Source organism: Perna viridis, chromosome 3 (assembly GCF_037379345.1).
Source record: "Perna viridis isolate PV_CMFRI_1.1 ecotype Kerala chromosome 3, ASM3737934v1, whole genome shotgun sequence".
NCBI lineage: Eukaryota > Metazoa > Mollusca > Bivalvia > Mytilida > Mytilidae > Perna > Perna viridis.
Genome location: NC_142447.1, coordinates 51558480 through 51580468, shown reverse-complemented (window position 1 = coordinate 51580468; position 21989 = coordinate 51558480). Strand labels below are relative to the sequence as shown.

Genomic DNA, 21989 nt, shown 5'->3' with positions numbered 1-21989 from the left:
GCTTCATTCATCTATCAACTTTTCTTTTCAAGGCCAAACATACGAATTCCCCTAACATGCATAAGCTAATGTTCAGCAACGGTTTGCCAAGTACCTGAATTTTTTTACCTGAAATCTCTTCACCCAAGTATGTTGAAAAAAAACTTCAAGTGAATCATCTTCAGATCACCATTAAGGAAATCACTAATTAGGGTTTTCCTCTTAATCTTCTCAGTCTTTCCATCTCAAATAAAACTATAAAATAATCGGTTTAGTTCTTCAGTCATCTCTGTCTTGAGATTTGGGAGTGATGTCAAGAGATAACTATTTTTCGTAGAGCTAGAGATTTGATAACAGTAATTTTACCTAGAAGTGTCTACTTTCTAGGTTGCCAACACTAAAAGCTTACTGATTTCTTGTATTTCTTGTTAATGCCTACTAGCTTTAAATTTCAATGAGACCAGAACAGTGGTGTGTCAACACACAAAACATTATCAGAATATTTCTTGCTGCCAATCCAGACTGCTCTTGTCTTAAGAGTTATTCATTTTCAGGCCTGACACATGATAAAACGCATCAAAAGCTTCTAAAGATTCTCTTAAAGATGTGTCTGTACTATATAATATTAAAAAAGTGTCATCAGCATATTGACTAACAAGTGATTCACAACTATCAACCATAATGCCCCTGATATCACAATTTGATTTCAGTTTGAAAGATAGCAGTTTAACACAAATAATACAACGGTACCATGGCGACAGCCTCGCTGTAGATAAAAAAGGGTGGACGTGTCCATTATTTATAACACAATTCTTAGCATGTTTATGTAATACTTCAAATCAGTGACTAAGACTAAGACTAAGAAATTTTATTTAAAGTCTGGTTTCAGTATAACATTAAACATCAGCTCTGTAGAGATTTTAGTCGACATACATATAACAAAACATAATAAATAATAAAACAAGACGCATTCAAGAAGCACAGCACATAAAATTCACAATACACACACAGTACAATGAAATAAATAATAAGTGTTAGTTGAGATACTATGTAACTAAAAATGGTTGGAAAAATAAAACTAGAACTAGAAGCAACTAAATATTAAGATCTGCAGGAGCCACATCTGCATGAGCTGTCATTCCAGTTATTAACGAGGCTTTTAAACTGGTCCAAATTTGACTGAGAACGAATTTCATTTGGCAGCTCACCCCAGAGTGTTGCCCCAGCATACCTTACTGAGTGACAGGTCGACAATTCAAATTAAACTTTTGGTGCATTGATAACAAAATCCCATTCAACAGAATTAAACGGCTTTTTCAAAATCTTTGGGCAAAAGTAGTAGTATTTCAAAGATCGAGATAATTCATACACCATTGTCCATTTTTCCCCAAGATACCAGTAAAAACTGTTTTTTGTTCCTTATTCTTAAATGTTTCAAGTAACATCCCCAAAATCAGACCTATCTTCCTTTTGTAAAACGCCATTGTGGTAAAATTTCATATCGAGTGATATACTTTTACTCAAGTAATTGTCTGGAAATTAGAAAAAAAAAGCTAGTTTCTGGTCCCTTATTCCTTAATGGTCTAAGTCCTAACTAAAACAAAATAATTCCAGCATTCCTTATCATTAGTGTGGTACCTAAAGGCAAAATTTCATAGAAATAAAAAAAAAATACACTCTGGTTATTGACCAAAAACCAAATATATACATGTAAAGACATTGGAGGACGAGCTTCCTATTATTTAAACATAACTCTTAAAACATAAAAAAAAACAAGAAAGGCAAAGAAGAGGCTCTAAAGAGCCGGGATCGCTCATCTGTCTAAATAAGCAAAATTCTATTTATGTAAACGCGCCCATGTTTTTTTTTCTTGGATTACCCATGACAGGATTTGGCTAAACCTAACAGTTGATATATGCAAAATAGTTATGACTGACCCCTATTTTCTATTTTTAGTAACGGTGGACATGTTTTTCGATGGATCAAAAGTCCCCTCATCAGTTCTATGAAGAACACTCTGAGGAACATTCATGCCAAGTTTGGTTATAATTAGTCTGGTAGTGTCAGAGGATACAATTTTTGAAAGAAATAAGATTTAAAATAGCGAGAGAGAAAAAAAAAAAAACGTCGAAAAAAGGGCAATAACTCAAGCATGACTGAACTACAACTGCATATTATCATGGTCTCAGTATCGTATTAATTTTCCCATAGATTTCTATAGTGAAGTGCATATTTTTAGGATTTTTAAAAAAAATATGTAAATTGATTCAATAAAACTTTCACTTATGTAGCATTTCTAAGGACATGTGAAAAAATAATTTCCCGCAAAGAAAATAGGGCGAGTCCACGAAGATCGGACAGAAAAGTAGTCTCGAACTATAAATAGCCATTTTCCCTACTTTCATTTTCGTTTTGCACTCACCAAACCAACCTTTTCAGTGGAACATTTTTATGATATTATGTTAGATTTTCTTTTAAAAAAGTTCTTCATCTTACAGTGTGATGTTTGCTCTATTTTATAAGTCATTGTTCATATCTTTTGACAAAATATTAGTTTGTAGAGAGGCAAAAAGAAAATGCACTATATTTTTATAGCATCCATGTTTTGACGTACACCCACTCAGGGATATGCAATACGATACTGGTACCTCATGCTGACCACTTTTATCCATGTCAAAATTTGGCTTAACCTGACAATTTTGTGATATATGCGAAAAACTGTCTGACTCATATGTTCTATTTTAATAGTAACGGTGGATAAAAAAAAACCCCTACATCAGTTCTATGAAGAAACAGTAATTAGTAGAACATTATAATTAGTCTGGTAGTGTCATGGGAGAATTTTGAAAGAAATAACATTATAAAGAGCGAAAAAACGTTGAACAAGTGAATCGCTCATCTGTTTAAATTTTTGCCTTTCAAGGGCAATAACTCTAACAAGGAGTTGTCCGACAATTTTGACTCGAGAAGACTTAGGTAGGATTTATCATACGGATAATTTCATCAATTTAATTTCTTTTCTGCCTAATATAATTTTCAAGATAAAGAGAACGTCAAAGAACGTCTTTTTCCAACTTCTGTGATAAAAATAATTTTGGCAATTGAAAGAATTTGGTTAAACTTTACGGTTTTTGGATATATGAAAAAACTTCTGACTGACCCTTTTGTTCTATTTAGTAACAACCGCCATGTCTTTCTACGGACAAAAAAAAAATCCAAACATCAGATCTATGAATACCCTAAGGAATATTCATACCAAGTTTGATTTTTATTGGTATGATAGTTTCAGAGGAGAAGATTTTTTTTAAGAAATAACATTAAAATAGAGATAAAATGTCGAAAAAGGGTAATAACTCCAACATGGCTGAACAGATTAAAACGAAAATTTGACCAAATATATATCACATCATGCTGAACACTTTTACCTTGTCAAATTTTGGCTAAACCTAACTATTTTGGAGATATATGCGAAAAACTGCTGTCTGACTCATATGTTGCATTTTTTAAACGACGGTCATGCTTTTTTGACGGATCGAACTTCCCCAAAGCAGTTCTAGGCAAAACACCTTAAAGAACACTCATACCAGACTTGGTTTCAATTGGTCTGGTAGTGTCAGAAGAGAAGATTTTTTTTAAAGAAATTACTTTCAAAATGGCAGAAAATAAAACGTCAACAAGAGACTCCAAGGAGTCTGCATCACTCAGCTGGTTAATCTTTTGCCTTTAAAGGGCATAAAATTTAACAAGGAGTTATCAAGCAATTTTGACTATGAACATAAGGATCATTTCAGCAAATAAAAGTTTCTTTCTTTCAAGATATTGGCTAAAAAATGTAAATAAAATCCGTCATTTTCACCTTTCAAGGACAGTAATTCTTACAAGGAGTCGTCTGACAACTTTGATCCCTGGAGACTTTTGTAGGCCTTATAATAAGGATCATTTCAGCAATGAAAAAAATGGCTAAACCTAACGGTTTCGGAGATATATGCGAAAAACTACCGTCTAACCCCTATGTTCTATTTTTAGTACGGCAGCTATGTATTTCGACGGATCAAAAATCCCAATATCGCATCTTAGTTATCTACTGGGTTTTCATACGATAAAACAAATCTCTCAGTCATTTTTTGACTCTTCAAGGGCAATAACTCCGACATTGGTCAACAGATCTTTATGAAGATTTCGGCATAAGTCGGTCTCAGCATGCTGGTCAATTTTACCCTGTCGAAATTTAGCTCAACCCATTTGTTAAAAGTTATTTCCAAAAATCTTCAATTTGACCCCTATCATCTTCCCAAGTCAGGGTTTTGAGACCACTCTCGCTCCCTCAAACCCCTGATATCACTCATTCATATTTAGCGGGTATCGTCCAGCCAATTCCGGTTAGTTGCTTCTCCGGGTGAGAAGCACCAATGAAAATCGATTTAACATAAAATGTCTGTGGAAAGGCAATCGATAATACGAGGTAATGGACGATCCGATATAGTAACTAAAAGTTGTATGATGTCATGATGCAATATGAGCAAAAAATGATAACTGTAGATTCAATTGAATTTCTAATATTAAAAAAATATTATTGAATATTAGAAATTGATTTTTTAATATTAGAAAATGGATTTGTCGTATTCAATGACGATTTTGTAACATTAGAAAATCATTTTGTAATATTAAAAATGTGACTGATTTTGCAATATTGCAAAGGGATTTTTAATATAACAAATTCATTTTCTATTACAAATTCAATTTGTAATATTACAAAATGTGTGATATGTTATTATACTACTAAATCAGGAATTTATAATATTAGAAAATGAATTTATAATAAAATCTTTTCTAATATTGAAAAAAATGACTTTGTAATATTAAAAATTCATTTTCTAATATTACAAAATATTGATTTTTGTCCATTTTGTCTTGCCTTACATCCGTTAAGGGATCTTTCTGAAAATGTCGGCAATGTTGAATCTAATTTGTTTTAGATAAACCCTACTTTTGAGTTATGTGCCAGTTTCTATTTTTAGTAACGGCGGCCATGTTTTTGCAAGATCAAAAATCCCAACGCACAGATTGTTAAAGATGTTCTAAATAATATTTATGCTAACTTTGTTTCAATCCATCAAGTAGTTTCAGAGATCTTCAAATTTCGGGAAAAAGATTTCGGGACCAATAACCCGTTCATTCGTCAACTGATCTTTCTGAAAATTTCGGCATTGTCCACCTTACCATGCTGAACAATTACACCCTCTGCCAGATTTAAGCTAAACCCAACTGTTTTTTTTTTTTTTTTAGTTATTTGCAAAATTCTGCAATTTGACCCCTATGGTCTATTATTATTAACAGCGACCATGTTTTCAGCCAGATCAAAAATCCCCACTCAAGGATTGTTGAAAATACCCTTAAAAACATACAAACAAAGTTTGATTACAACCTGTTGAGTAGTTTCAGAGATGTTAGAAAAAGTTATTGGACAACGACGGTGGCACAGTGATGACAATAGCTCACATGGCCCTTCGGCTAGGTGAGCAAAAAATAAAACGTACGGGTCAGACAGAAGTCTTTAGCATACATCTTCAAAACGTTAGTTTTAGCAGAGTTCTGACATGTGTAAAAAGAGTTCATCATGTTGACAATGTCCGACATCTATAGGTGGTCAAATTTTCGTGTAAACCTGTTCAGCCCTTTTTGCTATTTTTGATGTGATTTCTTTTTTAAAAAAAAACCTCTGACACTACCACACCAATTAGAACCAAGCTTGGTATGAATGTTCCTTAGGGCGTTTTGCCTGGAACTGATATAAGATTTGTGACCCGTCAACAAAATACAAGGCCGCCGTTACTAATAGAACAAAGGGATCAGATAAGTTTTTCGCATCTATCTCCAAAACCACAAGTTTAAACAAATTCAATTACTTCAATATACTCAGTAGTTTCAGAGGAGACGATTTTCAAAAAAAAAATCAACTGACAACTAAAGACGCCAAGTGATGTTCAAAGTTATGTGGCAGGTGGTGAGCTAAAATTGATCACAAAACCCAAAGCTCTTGGTGAAATCACAGACTGATTGCTTGAACAAGACTGACTTGGCAGGAAAGTGATATAACATTTAAGTGTTACATGTAGTAGAATGTACTAGCTTCAGAGGTCTTCCTACAACTTGTAGAATCCTGATTGAGACATTGAAGGTTCAATGTGTTTTATGCCACGCCAATGTTTTTTTTAATCAGTCAAAAATACATAGAGCCATTTGTTTTATAGTTTTATTACCTAAAATCGTGAAATCACCACATTACAGTCATGCAGTGATAATACTGTTTACATGTGTTAGGCTTCACAATAATGCATTAGCTTTAACAAACTACAAAATGCAGTAGCACACATAATGTTCCCTTGTTGTCCTTATTGCTAAGGATTCATTAAGACAATAGAAGATATAGAGTCTTATATCTACTTCCGGCAGAAACTGATCCGTAATATAACAATACGGTGGAGATTGATATGAACAGACTATCACATGAACATAGACCAAGCTCTATTCTGATAAATTGAGAATTGATACAATAAAGAAAAACTGTCTTTTGAAGGAATACTGAAGGAAAACCAACATCTCTTGGGTTTGCTGATAAAAAAAATGAAGGTATCTGTATAGTGGGCATGCATTCATAATACAATCATTAATTTCAAGAATGAACTACTTTTATAATTCTATATCACTCAAGTCAATAGAAAATGATGGGTGTAATAAAATCAGCAAGATTAAATTGTTGTCAAAAAGGATATTAAAAGGATGCATGTTACCAAACACCTATATTATAACCAATTGGTAACTGTAAATAAGCATCAGGAACAGTTCTGATGACATCAAAGTTCATACATTTGTTTTTACAGTAAATCATTATTCAAAATACAAATGCAAATGGGCTCTAAACTGATAAACATGATTGATCAGATAAATAATATAACAATTGACAAAATCTCACATGATGATGCTATTTTGATAAAACAAGTATGTTTCTTTTTCAGCATCAAAAGTTATGAAAGGTATGAATGTAAATGGTATCTAAAAGTGGGGGGGGGGGGTAATCACAGTATAACTGCAGGTCTCAATATGTTTAAATGTACTGTATGTACATATGCAAAGATCGTCAGATTCTGCTCATTTTTAAAAGGACATGGACTTAGCAATCCTTTTTATACCTACCTACACACACACATATATATATATATATATATATATATATATATATATATATATATATATATATATATATATATATATATATATAAGAGCATGTACATGTATGTTTGTCAGAACACAAAAAAAAAAAAAAATGTCCGAATATGAATCACATAGATTTTAAAAGGGTTTTGGAACTATATTTTAGAAATAAACAAGAAAAAAAAATGAAAACAACAACAGATGTAGTATTGTCCATCACTTAGAAGAAACTTGATCTGAAATGCTATTAAAAATTTTACAAGAACACAGAGTATAAAATATCAATTGCACAATATAAATAAATCTCAACAAACAATCAAAACACAAAATATTGCACATAAAGGATACCAAAAATAAAAACAATATATATTGTATTTAATTCTACTAAAGAAAAAAATCAACACAGTTTTTTATACTTAATATCAGACTATAAGGCACCAACCATTTTATTAGCAAGGGGCTGGGATCTTTCTGAGAAAAAAAAAAAAGTTCAAAATTTTGTGAAAAAATATTTTTTATATTCATCCAAAAAAAACAGAAATGAAAAAATATTTTCCCCATTGCTTAACAAGATTTCAAATAGAAACATTGATTTCTGTTGCTGTTGAAATATGCATAAAAATTTTGCACCTGCACGAAAAAAAAAAATCTTATCCAACAAAACATCCAGGCCTCCCTCAGGATAAAAATGATTGATTACCATCAGTATTAACAATTATTATGCACTCAAAATGTAAACGTAAAAGTTGACAACAGTCATATACATTTAGAAGATTAATTAACAAAAATTGTTAATCTAGTCACTAAAAGATGATTTATTTCATTAGTTAATAATTACATTTTCTGTGCCTATCATTAAAACATACTTATCTCATTGGATAATCTACTTTACACATGATGTTCCATGAATCAATGAACACATCTTCGAACTACTTATATAGGCCACGCCAAAAATTAAGTGGACTACTTATATTGATCACTGTGTACCACCTATTTTCCATGTAAAATATTATCAAAATACGACAAGAGAAACATATGAAATGTAACTGTAAATGATTCATTTTGATGTTTCATAAGCATGTAAAAGCATGTAAAAGCATTGACGTCGCATATTTTGGACATGAAGCACTAGCTATTGTAATCCAATATAAATATATCTATGAACTTGAAATTATTGCAAACATTGTGAAAATGTGACTTTACTCTAATTACAAAGAAAAAAGTTTTGAAATTTAAGAATGACAACCATAGGTTATTCCATCCCAAATTAAATTGGCACAATAATAAATGAACACAATAATTTCTGATTTTACAGTATAAAAAAATAAAATTTAGCTCCATGGTGAATTAACTGGTATTCATAACTGTTTTACATTTGTATGTAACTGTGATAAAGTAAGCAAAAAGGGATACAATGGAGAAGTATCATTTCTTAACAAGAACACAACACAAAAACATTACATACATATATACACATCATTTAGTACAGGATTGACAAATTCCAGAACACTTATTGGATTAACTTGAACACAAATTTGGAAACTGAGAATTTAGTTTGCATAATCTTCATTTGGCGAAGCGTTAACAACTTGTTTTTATAAATTTCTGACTGAAGGCATGATATCCGAAACAGAGTATCAAAAGTGTAAGATAAAATATCTATGTAGTATTGCAAATCACGACATCACAATAATTTCACACTTAACATTCACAATAATTTTACAGTTAACATTCACAATAAATTGTAAATTTGCAACTTTTCTGAAATACACTGAAATTTAAAACAAGAAGCTCCCAGGAGCCTGAATCGCCCACCTGGTTGAATTCTGCCTTTCAAAGGCAAAAAATTTAACAAGTAGTAGTCCAACAATTTTGACTCAGGAAGTCTTTGGTAGAGCATATCATGAGGATCATTTCAACAACTGAAAATTTCTTTTAATCTATCAAATTTTTCAAGATATTGACTGAAAACTGTTAAAAAAAAAAGGTCATTTCCCCCTTTCAAGGGCAATAAATCTAACAAGGAGTCATCTGACAACTTTTATCCCTGAAGACTTTTGTAGTAATAATAATAAGGATCATTTCAGCTATTGAAAGAATTTGGCAAACCCAACGGTTTTGGAGATATATGCAAAAAACTACTGTCTGACCCCTATGTTCTATTTTTAGTAACGGTGGCCATGTTTGGCAATGAATCAAAAATCCCAACAACAGTTCTATGCAGGATACACCAAGGAACATCAATCCAAGTTTGGTTCCAATTGATCAAATAATGTCAGAGGAGAAGATTTTTGAAAGAAATAACATTAAAAATAGCAGAAATCATTGAAAAAGGGCAATATCTCCAACATGATTCAATAGTATAAAACCAAAATTTGACCAGAGCTAGATCTCATCATGCTGAATACTTCTGTCCAGTCAGAATTTAACTAAACCTAATGGTTTTTTGGAGACGTACATGAAAAACTGCTGTCTGATCCCTATGTTCTATTTATAGTAATGGCAGCCATGTTTTTTCGACTGATCAAAAATCCCCACAAAACTTCTATGAAGGATACCCCAAGGAACATTTATGCCAAGTTTAGTACTAATCAGTCAAGTAGTTTCAGAGGAAAAGAGTTTTGTATAATTGTTCATGACGCCGGACGCCAAATGATAGCAATAGCTCACATGGCCTTTGGCCAGGTGAGCTAAAAATTACTGCATAACAAAAATCTCCAATTCAGACAAAATCGCTCAGCTTGGATAATGTTACAAAAAACAACAACACAAGAGTTTAGGCTATATCTTTTTGAACTGGTAACTGGAAAATATACTTAGATCTCTCTTTAGTCTCCCTTATTTATGACGATTTGAAACTCTCCAACCTGCATCAAAGGCTCATCATTATCTTCATTCTCACAACTGGCTTTTGCTTGTTCATGTAATTCACGAACTTTTTCATCTAACAGAGATCCTAATTTACCATGTTTTCTAGAACTATCAGGTTTTGCTTTGCTAATAATTGATTGAGATTCAACAAGTGATTCGTTTTCTTCTTTTTCTATTTCAGGATCTAGTTCATTTACTATAACTCTGTGGCTTTTGCCTTTTCTTCTTGAACTTGAGGATGACTCATATTTGTTCTTAATTTGTCCTATAGTCTCACAAGAAACAGTCTCATTGACAGACTGGTTCTCCTGTCCATTCAAAGGATTTGTATCTAGCGATTCAGAGAAGGTCTGAATGATTCTCATTTGAGGTACAACCTGATTGTTAAGTCGTTCAGTAGGTGTTTCTAAAACACAACCATTACTTGAACCAGGGTGAAGGGCACCGTATCCTGGCTCCTGAATAGGCTCAGTCTTAATAGCTACTCCATTGACAATTTGAGGTTCTTGATGATTTTGAACTGCTTGTCCTATGAGATGATTTAACATCCCTTGATAAGAAGCATTAAATTCTTGATTATATTTGCCATAACTAGCATCTGACCCACTGTTCTGTCGACTAAGTTGAGACGATGATATATTTTGTCTATTATTGCTAAATGAGGTACTCTCATTAAATGAGGATTCTATTGCATTGTTAACAGCCTGGGTACAGCTAAAATCACTCAACAACCAAAGGTTGGTATCATAATTTGGAAGAGCTCGCAAATCTTGAAGTTTCAATTGAAAAGATATGTCTAATTTGTCAACATAGTTTTGTGGGTGAAGTGGATAAATACCCCAGTTTTCAAAGCATGACACAATATGACTGTAGGAAAGGGATTTCCTGTAAGCTTTCCCCAGAATTCCACATATATCCGGCATAGCTACAGCCATGAATCCTTTTTCCTTGACAAACTGACTTCTCTCTGTCTCAACGTCATTAGAATAGTTCTGGAATATTCCATCAATCATTTCATTTTCAAAGTCAGTCTCTCTTTTGATTGGATGTGGAAGTGGGAACAACAAAATGTGCCATCGCTTGGCCCATTCAATGTCCGATACATTCAGATTTGTTTTTCGACTGTCATAGAATACTAACACAAATCGGTTCTGAGTATTTCTTCCCGATTGAGCAAAGCGTATAAAATGGTTTTGAAAATAGTCTTTCAAAACTGTAGTGTCTTTTGATCCCGAGTTTGCAAATGATGCCTGAGTTCCTGGAGGAGATTGTGAGATCACCTCAGTGAGGATTTCATCAGATTGGAGTACATAATAGGGAGGTAGTGATGTACCAAGGGCATTACAACAACCCACTACTGAGGTCAATAAAGGCTGGGATGTTCTGGAATTCTTACGATGTAACTTTTTCCCTGGGACTAATTTCAGTGGATTATACTGTAATGTAATATCAACTTCATCAATAACGTACACTAATTCTGGTCTCTCAAAGAACTTATGTTTGTTGAAAACTTTGTTTAGTTCAAGAAAGTATCTTTTGATATCATGTGGCACTGGACTTCTGCCTTCTCTATTGACTAAACCTATAGGAGGCCATCTCTTAACAAAATCATGGTACCATGAGTCACTTAGGGTAATAGATCCTTCAATTTCCTGGGAAGCGCTGGCTAGTTCAGAGCCAAACTCAATGATCTCCTTCATGGTTAAAATAAAACCACATTTTTCCATCATCTTGATGTATTCAATTAGTTTTTTCTCATCTCTCTCATTAATGAGAGAAGGAATTGACCCTTGATTTGTAGGTTCTGTTATATCAAAGGTTATTTTATTTTTGACATGGTCCTTGAGAGTAGAAGCTGGTACTCCAAACATTCTTGCTGCTTTCATAATAGGAGTATTAAACTTAGCTACATAATGAGCTGCTGTTGTAAGAGAGTCTTTAGAATACTGTCGGTAGTTAGATCGTTGCTGCAAGTAGAAAATTTAATTTCTGAATTAACCCTTAATACTATACATGTATTTTCTTAGAACTACATGTATGAAAGCATGGCATTTCCTTTCTAGAGTGTTTTGTGCAAATTGTGTTGTGTTATAGCATGTGGGTGTTTTTTGTTTAGTATTTCAAAGTATCATGTAAATTATGTTTGTGTGTGAGTGTGTGTCACATGTGTCAATGTAAAGTGTGTCAGCAATTTTCAGGATTCAGTAATATTTTTGGTATAATTTGAGTAGATTTTATCTATTTTTAATTCAAAATCCTCAACAAATCAAATTTAAAATTCAAAACTATAAATGCTGTTCTCAGAGTTATGAACAGGACGTCAGGTGAATTATGTGTATGTGGATATTTCATGCAGATTGCGTACATGGAATTTGGAACATTTCACATTTTATGAGGTGTAAAAGGTTTCTTGATACAGTCCTCAGCCATATACTTTCATTTGGTCTTTCATAAATCAAGCAATTGAAAATTTAAGTCTTCAAATATGGAGACTATTATAGTTACCTCAGAATAAGATAAAATAGTGAAACTGGGTTGATTATATTTAAACCAAATAAAAAAAAGATGAATTCTACAATGCGGAAGTTGTTAGTGATAAAAAGTCTTCTCACTTTAATTACATATACATGAAAAATCAATATTTTCAAAAAGCACTATGTTGAGGGTTAAAGCTTAACACCTCTCTTAAATTTGAACAAACTACTTGCATCATTTGTCTTCTCATCAGTGTTGATTTCTGGTGGTTGAGGGGAGACAACTGTTATTGTAGGTGCTTCTTGGGAACTAGTTTCTGGCAAGTCCACTCTTGGCTTTTTCAAAGGAGGGAATCCTGCATCAGCATTAAGCTTCTCCACAGCATGTAGTTTATCTCTGAGCGTGGATTGTGGCACCCCAAATTTTTCAGATACTTCCCTATAGGATGCCTTAGTTTCCAAGGAATATTTACAGGCCTCCATAAGCTGTTCTGGTGTATATTTTCTATACTGATCTCTACATTTATGCTTCTTAAAGATATTCTAAAAGGCAATGAGTGATATATCAAAGTACATACTGATATCATAGGGTTATGTATGAGAAAATATCAATGGTTTAAATTATAATTACATATCTGAAACAATTGTACTATTTTCTCATTATTAAAGGTAAAATCTTGCACATTTCTGATCAACATTATTGCACATAGTTCCCTGCCTTTCTAACCATTTACCCAAAACCTATTCCTTGACCAAACAGTAAACTTGAACAATCTATACAAATCTCCTTTTCATTGGGGTATGCATAAAATATTTCTGAATGTACCTCATTTATTCAGCCTAACATTATTTAAGAAATTTTATTTTCAGTTTTGGCAGTACTTCAAACCAAGATTCCTAGAGAATATCTTAATACCTGGAATTCTGGAGTATGTTCAACAGAATCATAAGCTTGTGTTCGAGGTACTTGGGAGATATTGCTAAAGTCACTAGCACTCACTTCAGGGGTAGAGGGAGCCGAATCATTACTGGTTACAATATCCGATTGGTTGGAATCATGGCCATTTGCCTGAAAAAATAAATAAAAAAGTGACATTATCTGACTTGCTGAATCATGTTGATTGTTCATTGTGTTTTCACACTAAAAACCATATTTGTTTATGCTAATGGTTGCAGTCTTAGATGTCTGAATTTCAGACAACAAGCCCCTACCCTTAATCTGAAAAGAATTTTTTATAGGATACACAGGCTTGGAAGCACTGCTGCTATATTTACTAGCATTGGCTGGTGGGCTGGTCCCAGTTTCATGACACATTCTTCTGGCTTTTAATGCAAGAATGATAATATAGAAATGATTCATATTACTATAGGTTTTTAATCAACAATATTATCATCTTTTTTTCCTAAAAAAAAAAACCACATTGTTAAATACAATGATTTATACATTTATGCATTAAATCACACAAAAAAACAGTCTGAAAGAAATAATTTTTGATGTAGTAACCTCAAACATGTTTGCATTCTTCATATTTTCATCATGACTTCTATTTCCAGTAACACAGTTAATTACTGTATGGCAAAATGTGTTGAGTATCAGTACATTACTCATTCAAGGCATTAAACATGCATTAAATAATATTCATTAGAAGCCATTTTTATCTGAAAAATGTTGTCACAATAAAAACCCAAAGCCCATGGTAAAACAGCATCTCAAGTTAACCTTAGGGGTAGATCTTCCTCCTTCCTCTTGGGTATCAATGAAAGCCCTTAAATTTCTCATTTTGAACCTCTCAATCCATGAATGGGTGCCTCCAAAGTTATCTATCCCCTTTTCTTTGGCAATATCTTTAGCTTTGTCTAATAGGTCAGAAGTTTTAACAACTTCATTCTTTTGTTTACAGTTTTCCATCCATTCAAGTAAGTCAGTCTCAACTGTCTCAAATGTGGATCGTCTAAATTTCTTCCTCTCAGGACCAAAGCCTCTACTGTAGAATGCCTCCATTATTCTTTCTCTATTAACAACTATACCAGTCAGAGTACTTGGTGCTATGCCAAATGATTCTGCTATCTGTTTCTTTGATCTAATTCCTTTATCTACTTCTTCCAAAAGTTCAACTTTTTTCTCAAGAGTAAGAGTTGTAATTTTTCTTTCTAACTTATTTGAATCATTCTGAAAAAAAAATCCAAGAGAATTATTTAAAAAAATTAACACTTAAAAAAATACAAGAATATATACAAAAACACAGTTGTTAAAACACTGTCACATGTTATTTAGAATTTATTGCATGCATTTGTCATTGTGAGCAATAATTATCTAAAATGTTTTTGATTCTCCTTCAAAAACGCTAAAATTAAATAATTAATGTTAGTTTGTGGTATTGCAATGATGATCCAGTCCAAGTTTTCACAATATAAACTTATTTTAAACAGAACTTGAAACCAGAACCATGATGCATTTCAAAAGTTTTCTTCTTAGAAATTGACTTACAAAAATCTAGTAACAATGTCATGACTATTTACATGTATATAAAATACTGACAGTCTGACTGCTATAAGAACACAATAACAACTGTCATTTGATGTTATGATCAGCAAGTTCTTAAATAAATTACCATTTCATTTGGAGGTGTACATCTAATATTGTGCCTTGACTTAAATCTATCAATCCAAGCATTAGATCCAATGAAATCTGTGATACCCTTTCTTTTTGCTATTTCCTTGGCCTTTTCTGCAAGTTTAGGTCCATTAAAAGGGACATCTCTTTTACGCCATTGCGAAATCCACTTTAAAAGTTCCAGCTCTACATCCTGAAAAGATGATTTTCGAAACTTCTTTCTCTCTGGATTATAAGCTTGTGAATGAAAAGCTTCCATGATTTTTGTTCTATTGACCATTATGCCACATAAAGTACTAGGTGCTATTCCGTAATCTTCAGCTAATTCACGTTTGGATTTAAAACCCTTGTCAACTTCATTTATTAGCTCCACCTTTTTCTCCATGGTCAAATTAGAAACTTTCCGCAACTCCTTCTTTGCCTCAAAGACCTGTTAAAATAAAATCAGTCAAATAATCTGAAATAAAATAAACAGCTTGTTAAACTATGAAGGACTGATGGACAAACCAAGCTTATTTTGATGAAGTGAATTAAAAAATCTAACTGACAAAATGTTAATTAGCCTGAATCACTCACCTGGATGTACATGTACATTAATCTAAAATTAGAGGAACTTTTGTCAGGATTATATTTGTGTGTTTGAAATAGCATATTTTCAGCAGTTGCATCGATAAAAAGAGCCACATGAGTGGTACTTCTGTCAATAATCCAATCAAGTTTCAAAGCATTGATCTTCAGACTTGCATACAAAATGTATACATGTGTAGGAGTTGTTGTACGTTGTATGATAATCAAAAGTTTAAAAGGCTTCTTGAAGCCATTTACTTTGTTAAAATGGAATCAAAATTAAATCATTTAGAACCCCCAAAATAGAAAACTCTGACCAATTATGGTTACCTTTCAATTACAAAATGTACATTCACACAAGGTTGCAATAGCATCTTGAAGGGGCAACAACCAAGAAAGAAGAAGATGCATAACAAATAGATTTTTCATACGTACATGTACATGTAGAAGTAATTACTACATGTATGATATCTAAGTCTTATTATGGCTAATAGGTTTCAAAATACTGGCATACAAAAAATGTACTTATACGTCATCAAATACATGTATGCCAGAATTTTGAAACCTACTCATCTTGAGAACACTGTTTTTTTAGATTGACTTTTGAAAACTTTATATTGGCAGTTTTTATCTTCCTTGTGTTGATTTCTATTAAGTACTGTACAATGTACATGTATCTCACAGAGACTGAGGTACTCTGAGTACTCTGAGGTATTGCTAAAAACTCATTTTTTTTTGTACGGCACATCTGACAAAAATACAACATCCAAAGAAAAAAGAAGTGGGTTGCAGAGTCAGAGGAAATTTCTAAATCCCTAGTTTATCACTGCCTTTTTGCTATCCATGTTTTTATGTGGGGTTTAGGTGGTATTTTACAGGCATGAGTTAAAAATAAACATAGTTACATACTACTTCACTATGCCTTCCTTTGAACCTTTCAACCCATGTTGTTGATCCTTTGAAATCAGTTATACCAAGTTCCTTGGCAAACTCTCTGGCTATTTTCTGTAACATTGGTCCATTGTATGGTTGGTTCTTATTGTTGTTCGTCCTAACCCAACTTACAACTTTCTGATCTAAAGCCCTGTAGAGAGGCCCTTTGTTATTCCGATAGTAATGGGGTCGAACGCTCTGCCCAATTTTAGGTTTCGTTTCCCGATTTTCGTCACATAATTCGTTTCTATGTAAACGTTCGAGAGAGTGCGTATCACATTTAATATCTTCTTCCGAGCTAATGGATGCCATTCCACTCCTTGCGAGCTGTATTTTTCATTATTTTCTAAAAAAAATTCGCTCCTTTGTGATAATTACCGGATATCCCGAATTCGGGTTAAACGACGAAACTGTCGCGGACCGGAAAGTTCACTTTATCCGGAATTCCACTAGCTCCAGATAACCCTTTTATCAAAAGTGTGCCAACCGCTTTACTACTATTTATTTAAAAAAAAATGGAAAATACCTAATCCTAATTTGAGATATTGTTCCTAAATATAAAACTGGATATACTTAACAAAATGAAGCCTGTTTGATATTAAGTCAGCTTTAATAACCTGTGATGATCACTGTTGTCAAATTACTGGGGATCGACATAGACTATCAATTGAATTTCAATCAACATACAAAAAAAATGGTCGTAAGGCCTTACAGCAACTCAGTGTGCTTAAGCGCATTGGTTGCTACCTCTACAAATTAAATGAATTTGCCATATTTCACACTTTTATTCTTTCGAACTTCAACTTTTGTCCTTTCGCATGGCATTTTTGCACTAAAAGTAATACCTCTAAATTGGAAAAAATACAAGAGAGAGCCTTGCGGTTTTTATATAAAGGCTATGAGAGTACATATGATGAACTATTAGACAGAGCTAAAGTACCATCGCTTAAGGTCAGAAGGATGCGTAAAATGGCTACACTGTTTTAGATTTTTAACAAACTGTCACCGCCATGATCTTGTTGTTTTTAAAAATAATTACAGATATTAAAATATTGCAGATATACCAAGAGAACAATCAACTACCTATGTAAATGAGCAGCAGCTGTTTTATGGAATGACCTACCTGATGATTTTAGAAAAATATCAAATTTTAATCAATTTAAAATCATTATAAAATCTTGGGATGGAAAAAAAACTGTAAATGCACATGTGCTAAATCCATCTAGGTAATTTCGAGTATTTATATATACTTTATTTTGCTTGAACGCTTTCGTATTGTTTTTATCACCTCAGTTTTAGTTACTTTTAGTACCAGTGCTATTTATTCATCTCCTTTCATTTTGCTTTGTTTGTCAGCTTCTATCATATGACATTACGCACGTTATTGTGGTTGTGTTGAAAAACACGCATTTCTTAACTATAAATGACTATTGTAAACAATCAAAACTGTGAATATGTGAAAGCTATATACTGTTGGAATCAGGACAAATCATTGGTTCTGAATATTTGTCACAAATGGTCCTTCTAGTTCTTTATAATCAATTAAACTTGTCAAAAACCCATAAAAACGTCACAATTACTCCTGTCAGGTGTAACGAACTGTAGGTCCAAAAAAGCTAAAATAGTGAATTGCGCCTCGGAGGGTATTAAATTCGCCAGATTTTGCATGGAAGAATAACTTCATATGTTCTTTTTTAGATAATTATCGAAACAGTGTTAATTTTAGGCCAAAAAATATTCAATGCAAAAATGAGTCTTGGTAAATGGACAGATTTCTAAAAGTGTTCAGTAATCAAGTTTTATTATTGAAGTACGAAATTCTTTACACAAAATTCTTTTCCGATTAATATTTCCATTTAATATTTAACTGTAACGCAATTCTACAATTAATTGGCAATTTCTTCTATGAAATAATGATACTTTGTAATTGAACATACACTTAGGAATACACCTACGTATCTCTAGTATTGTCCATTATTTATTTGCATGCTTTATTGTTATATTAAGTCAGTCAAAAGCTCAACAGAGTTCATGTTTATTATTATGTATTTCATGCCGACTCTAAATAAAACTTATTCATCTATTTATTATTTATTACCTTAAAAATATTCAGTTATTATAAAAAACAAATTGTTATGTCTTCGTAGGTATCGGGACACCGATAAGAACTGAAGAAACTTGGAACAGGAAATGTTACAAAGAGACCACAATCCTACCGAACTGTGAATTTTTCAGTACGAAGACAAGAATTTTTCCTAAATCATTTCTGAACCATCTACTTTTTTTCACTTAAAATAAATACAAACAATTTAACAGTCTATTAGGAAGGACAAAAATGGTCATAGATAATATACAAAACTGCATTTAAAATACAAAATAATACAGGTTAAAATAATTCCAAGTGACAAGTTTAAAATGACAATATGTACAGTACTACTTGTATAATGCAACTGGATGGTAAAATGAGTTGATAGTTGCCACTATAGTAAGAGTGTTCATTACATGATTGATTGATTGATTATCGGGGTTTAACGCCCGAGCAGCAATATTTCAGCTATATTCAGGCGATGAACATGAAATGGGATGATAAAATGAACATGAAATGATGATGATGTAATGAAAAAGGGATGGGACACAAGGATGATTGGGTCGACAAATTTTGATTGCCACAACATAAAAGAGGAGAGTTGGGTAGGGTCGGAGCGCAAAGGTTCCTACTCCTGTCGAATACCACAGCAGGGTTCTTTAACGTGCGAGGAACGTGGTATCTTTCCCAACACGATGCACCACTACGGTTTGCGGTCAGGTTTTCCGTATTATAGCCCGACAACCCCAGCATGTAACACGCCAGGGGTAACCCATTCCACTACCTGGGGTACACAACCCTATTCTTCCTAAATACGATACATGCTAAATAATAACTTGAGATTTAATAAAAGTTCATTACCCATTGGTGACCGATAAAGAGACGATCGTTTGTTAAAAAGACTTTTCAATAAATCAGTCCACGACGTATCAAAATAAGACCCAGTAGCATCACTGATAAAATAGCCATGGTCACCAACAAGAAAACGTACTTTAACAGCATGGGGTAAATCAATAAACTTCACATTCAAATATTCATTATCAACACATGATAAAATACAATTTCTGAAACCTGCAAGGGCCGGACATTCTGAAAGGAAATGTCCCAAATCTTGTTTGATGTCCAGAACAGAGTTGGCAATCAACAGAATCCTTCAGACGAAACCGATTTAAGTAACTATTTAAACATAATACATCAGTGCTGCACAAAAACTTCAACCTTGAACCTCCGAAGTCCGAAATTGCGACGTATCACTGTTGTCCCCTCTGTCTGTAAAAACTCATGTATCCAGGCAAGGTAGACTTTGTAGATACATCTCGCAACAGCTCAAAATTCGAATACTGGCCCATAATAACATTGAAGTTACCTTCATTAAATTTATCCACACCGAAACAAAAGTCAAGTCCAACGTACTCAAAAACAGATTTGATGTAGAGAAAGTAAGGCCATTCGACAGAGGAAGTACGATGCAGCTCATGAAACACTACTTTACACAGTCTCCCCTCCGGAGCGTTGAGTAAATACCGATACTACGGTACGCGTTGTCTATCTAGGAAGTAATTTATAGGGTTCCAGTCTAATTCTAGAACGGACGATTTAGCCATACTCACTTTAGTTTTTAGTACATTTAAATAATGTAGAGACTTGTATAATGGTTCCATCCTGTCGTCGTCGTCGTCGTTGGCGTCCGTTAAGGTGGGACGATACAAAGTGGCCAACACCCAATTTTTTTTTTTACTTTTTAGTTATAGATCTTACTGATATAAATCAAAGTCCGTTTTAAAAACGGGATCGCGGATTTCGTTTTCGTGCCAAACGAGTTTTAAAAACGGTAAAATGGCAGGAATTTAACAAAGACAATTATGGAAAACGCCGACTTACGACGATTTATTTTCAATTTGCCTCTTTTTCAAATATACATGATCAGTACCAAAAACTGTGTTTTCCTTATTAAATTGCGTTGATTTATCGCCGTGCATTGCGCTACACAATGAATTAATACAGAAAATGAATCATAAATGTGAGTAGCCCATGATTTTTATTTACAAAAATAATTATTCGTTCTAAGATTACTTTTCCGTTGTCACTCTTGGTTTTTTTAATTTCGACCGGTTCGCTAAAAATAGCAAAAAACACCACCAGATCCATTTCTGTCGAATGCAGATTTCACTTGGTCAAGTGCAATGACTCAAGTTTATTTACGATAATAGACACTTTTGTGGTAAGTTGGGTAGAACAAGTTTTCCAGTCGTTCCGTCTCCAAGTCGTTCCGGCCTCATTTTAAAAGTCGTTCCGTCCCCAAAATAAAAATATTTAATTTTACCAATTAGTCAATGAATTTAGATAAACTATTTGAGATTTTACCGAAGTCGCATATTTTTTATAAAGATTAGTCAACAAATGTGTATTCATAATGTTTCCGTCAAGAACTATAGACATTGTTTTTGCAATGTTTTATCACATTATTTCATAATTAAGAGTATTAATAAAGATTAAGAGAGTAATCAGATGTAGTGATTAATTAGTTACTTATGCACTGCTAATTATAAATGATTTAATTAATAAATTGATGATAAAAGAATGTAACTTGCTTTAATACCAGTGCTATGTTTTGTATAGTGCATATATATTACATTGTGATATTATGCTAAATTGTTATCTGTATTGTTAAACTATTATAATAAATATGAAAAATCTTGCCTTGTTTATTAATCATGGAGTTTCCAACGCTGGTAAAATCTATTGAAATTTATGCGGAAGTATGGGTTCATATTGAAAGGTTTTAAGTTTTCCTTGGTGTAAGTTTTTCTGTTGTTGTATTCAGTTCTTTCATGATAATTCAACATCGTCTTGTTTCCAAATGATACATATCAATAAAAAAAACTGGGGCCGGAACAACTTTTCTGTTGTTGTATTCAGTTCTTTCATGATCATTCAACATCGTCCTGTTTCCAATTGATACATATATAAACACAAGACAATTTAAATTTGCAAAACACTGAATTGCAAATCTTGCGCCGCTTTTTCTTCAACCTACCATGTCATGTGAGTAATCATTGGATGCAGATTTGCATGGGATTTAATAAAATGCATTTTGTTTTACAATATTTACTAAAATAAATTTGTATTTACAATTTAAAATTCATGGGATTTTTCAATATCCCATGGGATTTTCATAGAATCCCATGGGATTTTTTTCTCCCATGGGACTTTTTTTCTCCCATGGGATTTTAATTTCTCCCATGGGATTTTT

The 21989-nt window shown here is 32.9% G+C and overlaps 1 protein-coding gene across 3 annotated transcripts in view; it reads right to left on the bottom strand.

The window, feature by feature from the left end:
• Positions 1 to 7226: 7226 nt before the first annotated feature.
• Positions 7227 to 21989, bottom strand: part of LOC148622810 (uncharacterized) — a 54725-nt gene continuing 39962 nt past the window's right edge. For 2 of the 3 annotated variants that reach the window (XM_088573025.1, XM_088573026.1), the window contains exons 8-10: positions 13453 to 13605; positions 12771 to 13079; positions 7227 to 12029 (exon numbers count right to left, since the gene is read on the bottom strand). In XM_088573025.1, coding sequence (XP_088429151.1) covers positions 10020 to 12029; positions 12771 to 13079; positions 13453 to 13605 — 2472 coding nt within the window. In that variant the 3' untranslated portion in view covers positions 7227 to 10019. Of the gene's footprint in view, positions 12030 to 12770; positions 13080 to 13452; positions 13606 to 14256; positions 14707 to 15148; positions 15581 to 16626; positions 17688 to 21989 lie in introns of those variants that run through there. The other variant, XM_088573023.1, reaches the window with a different exon arrangement.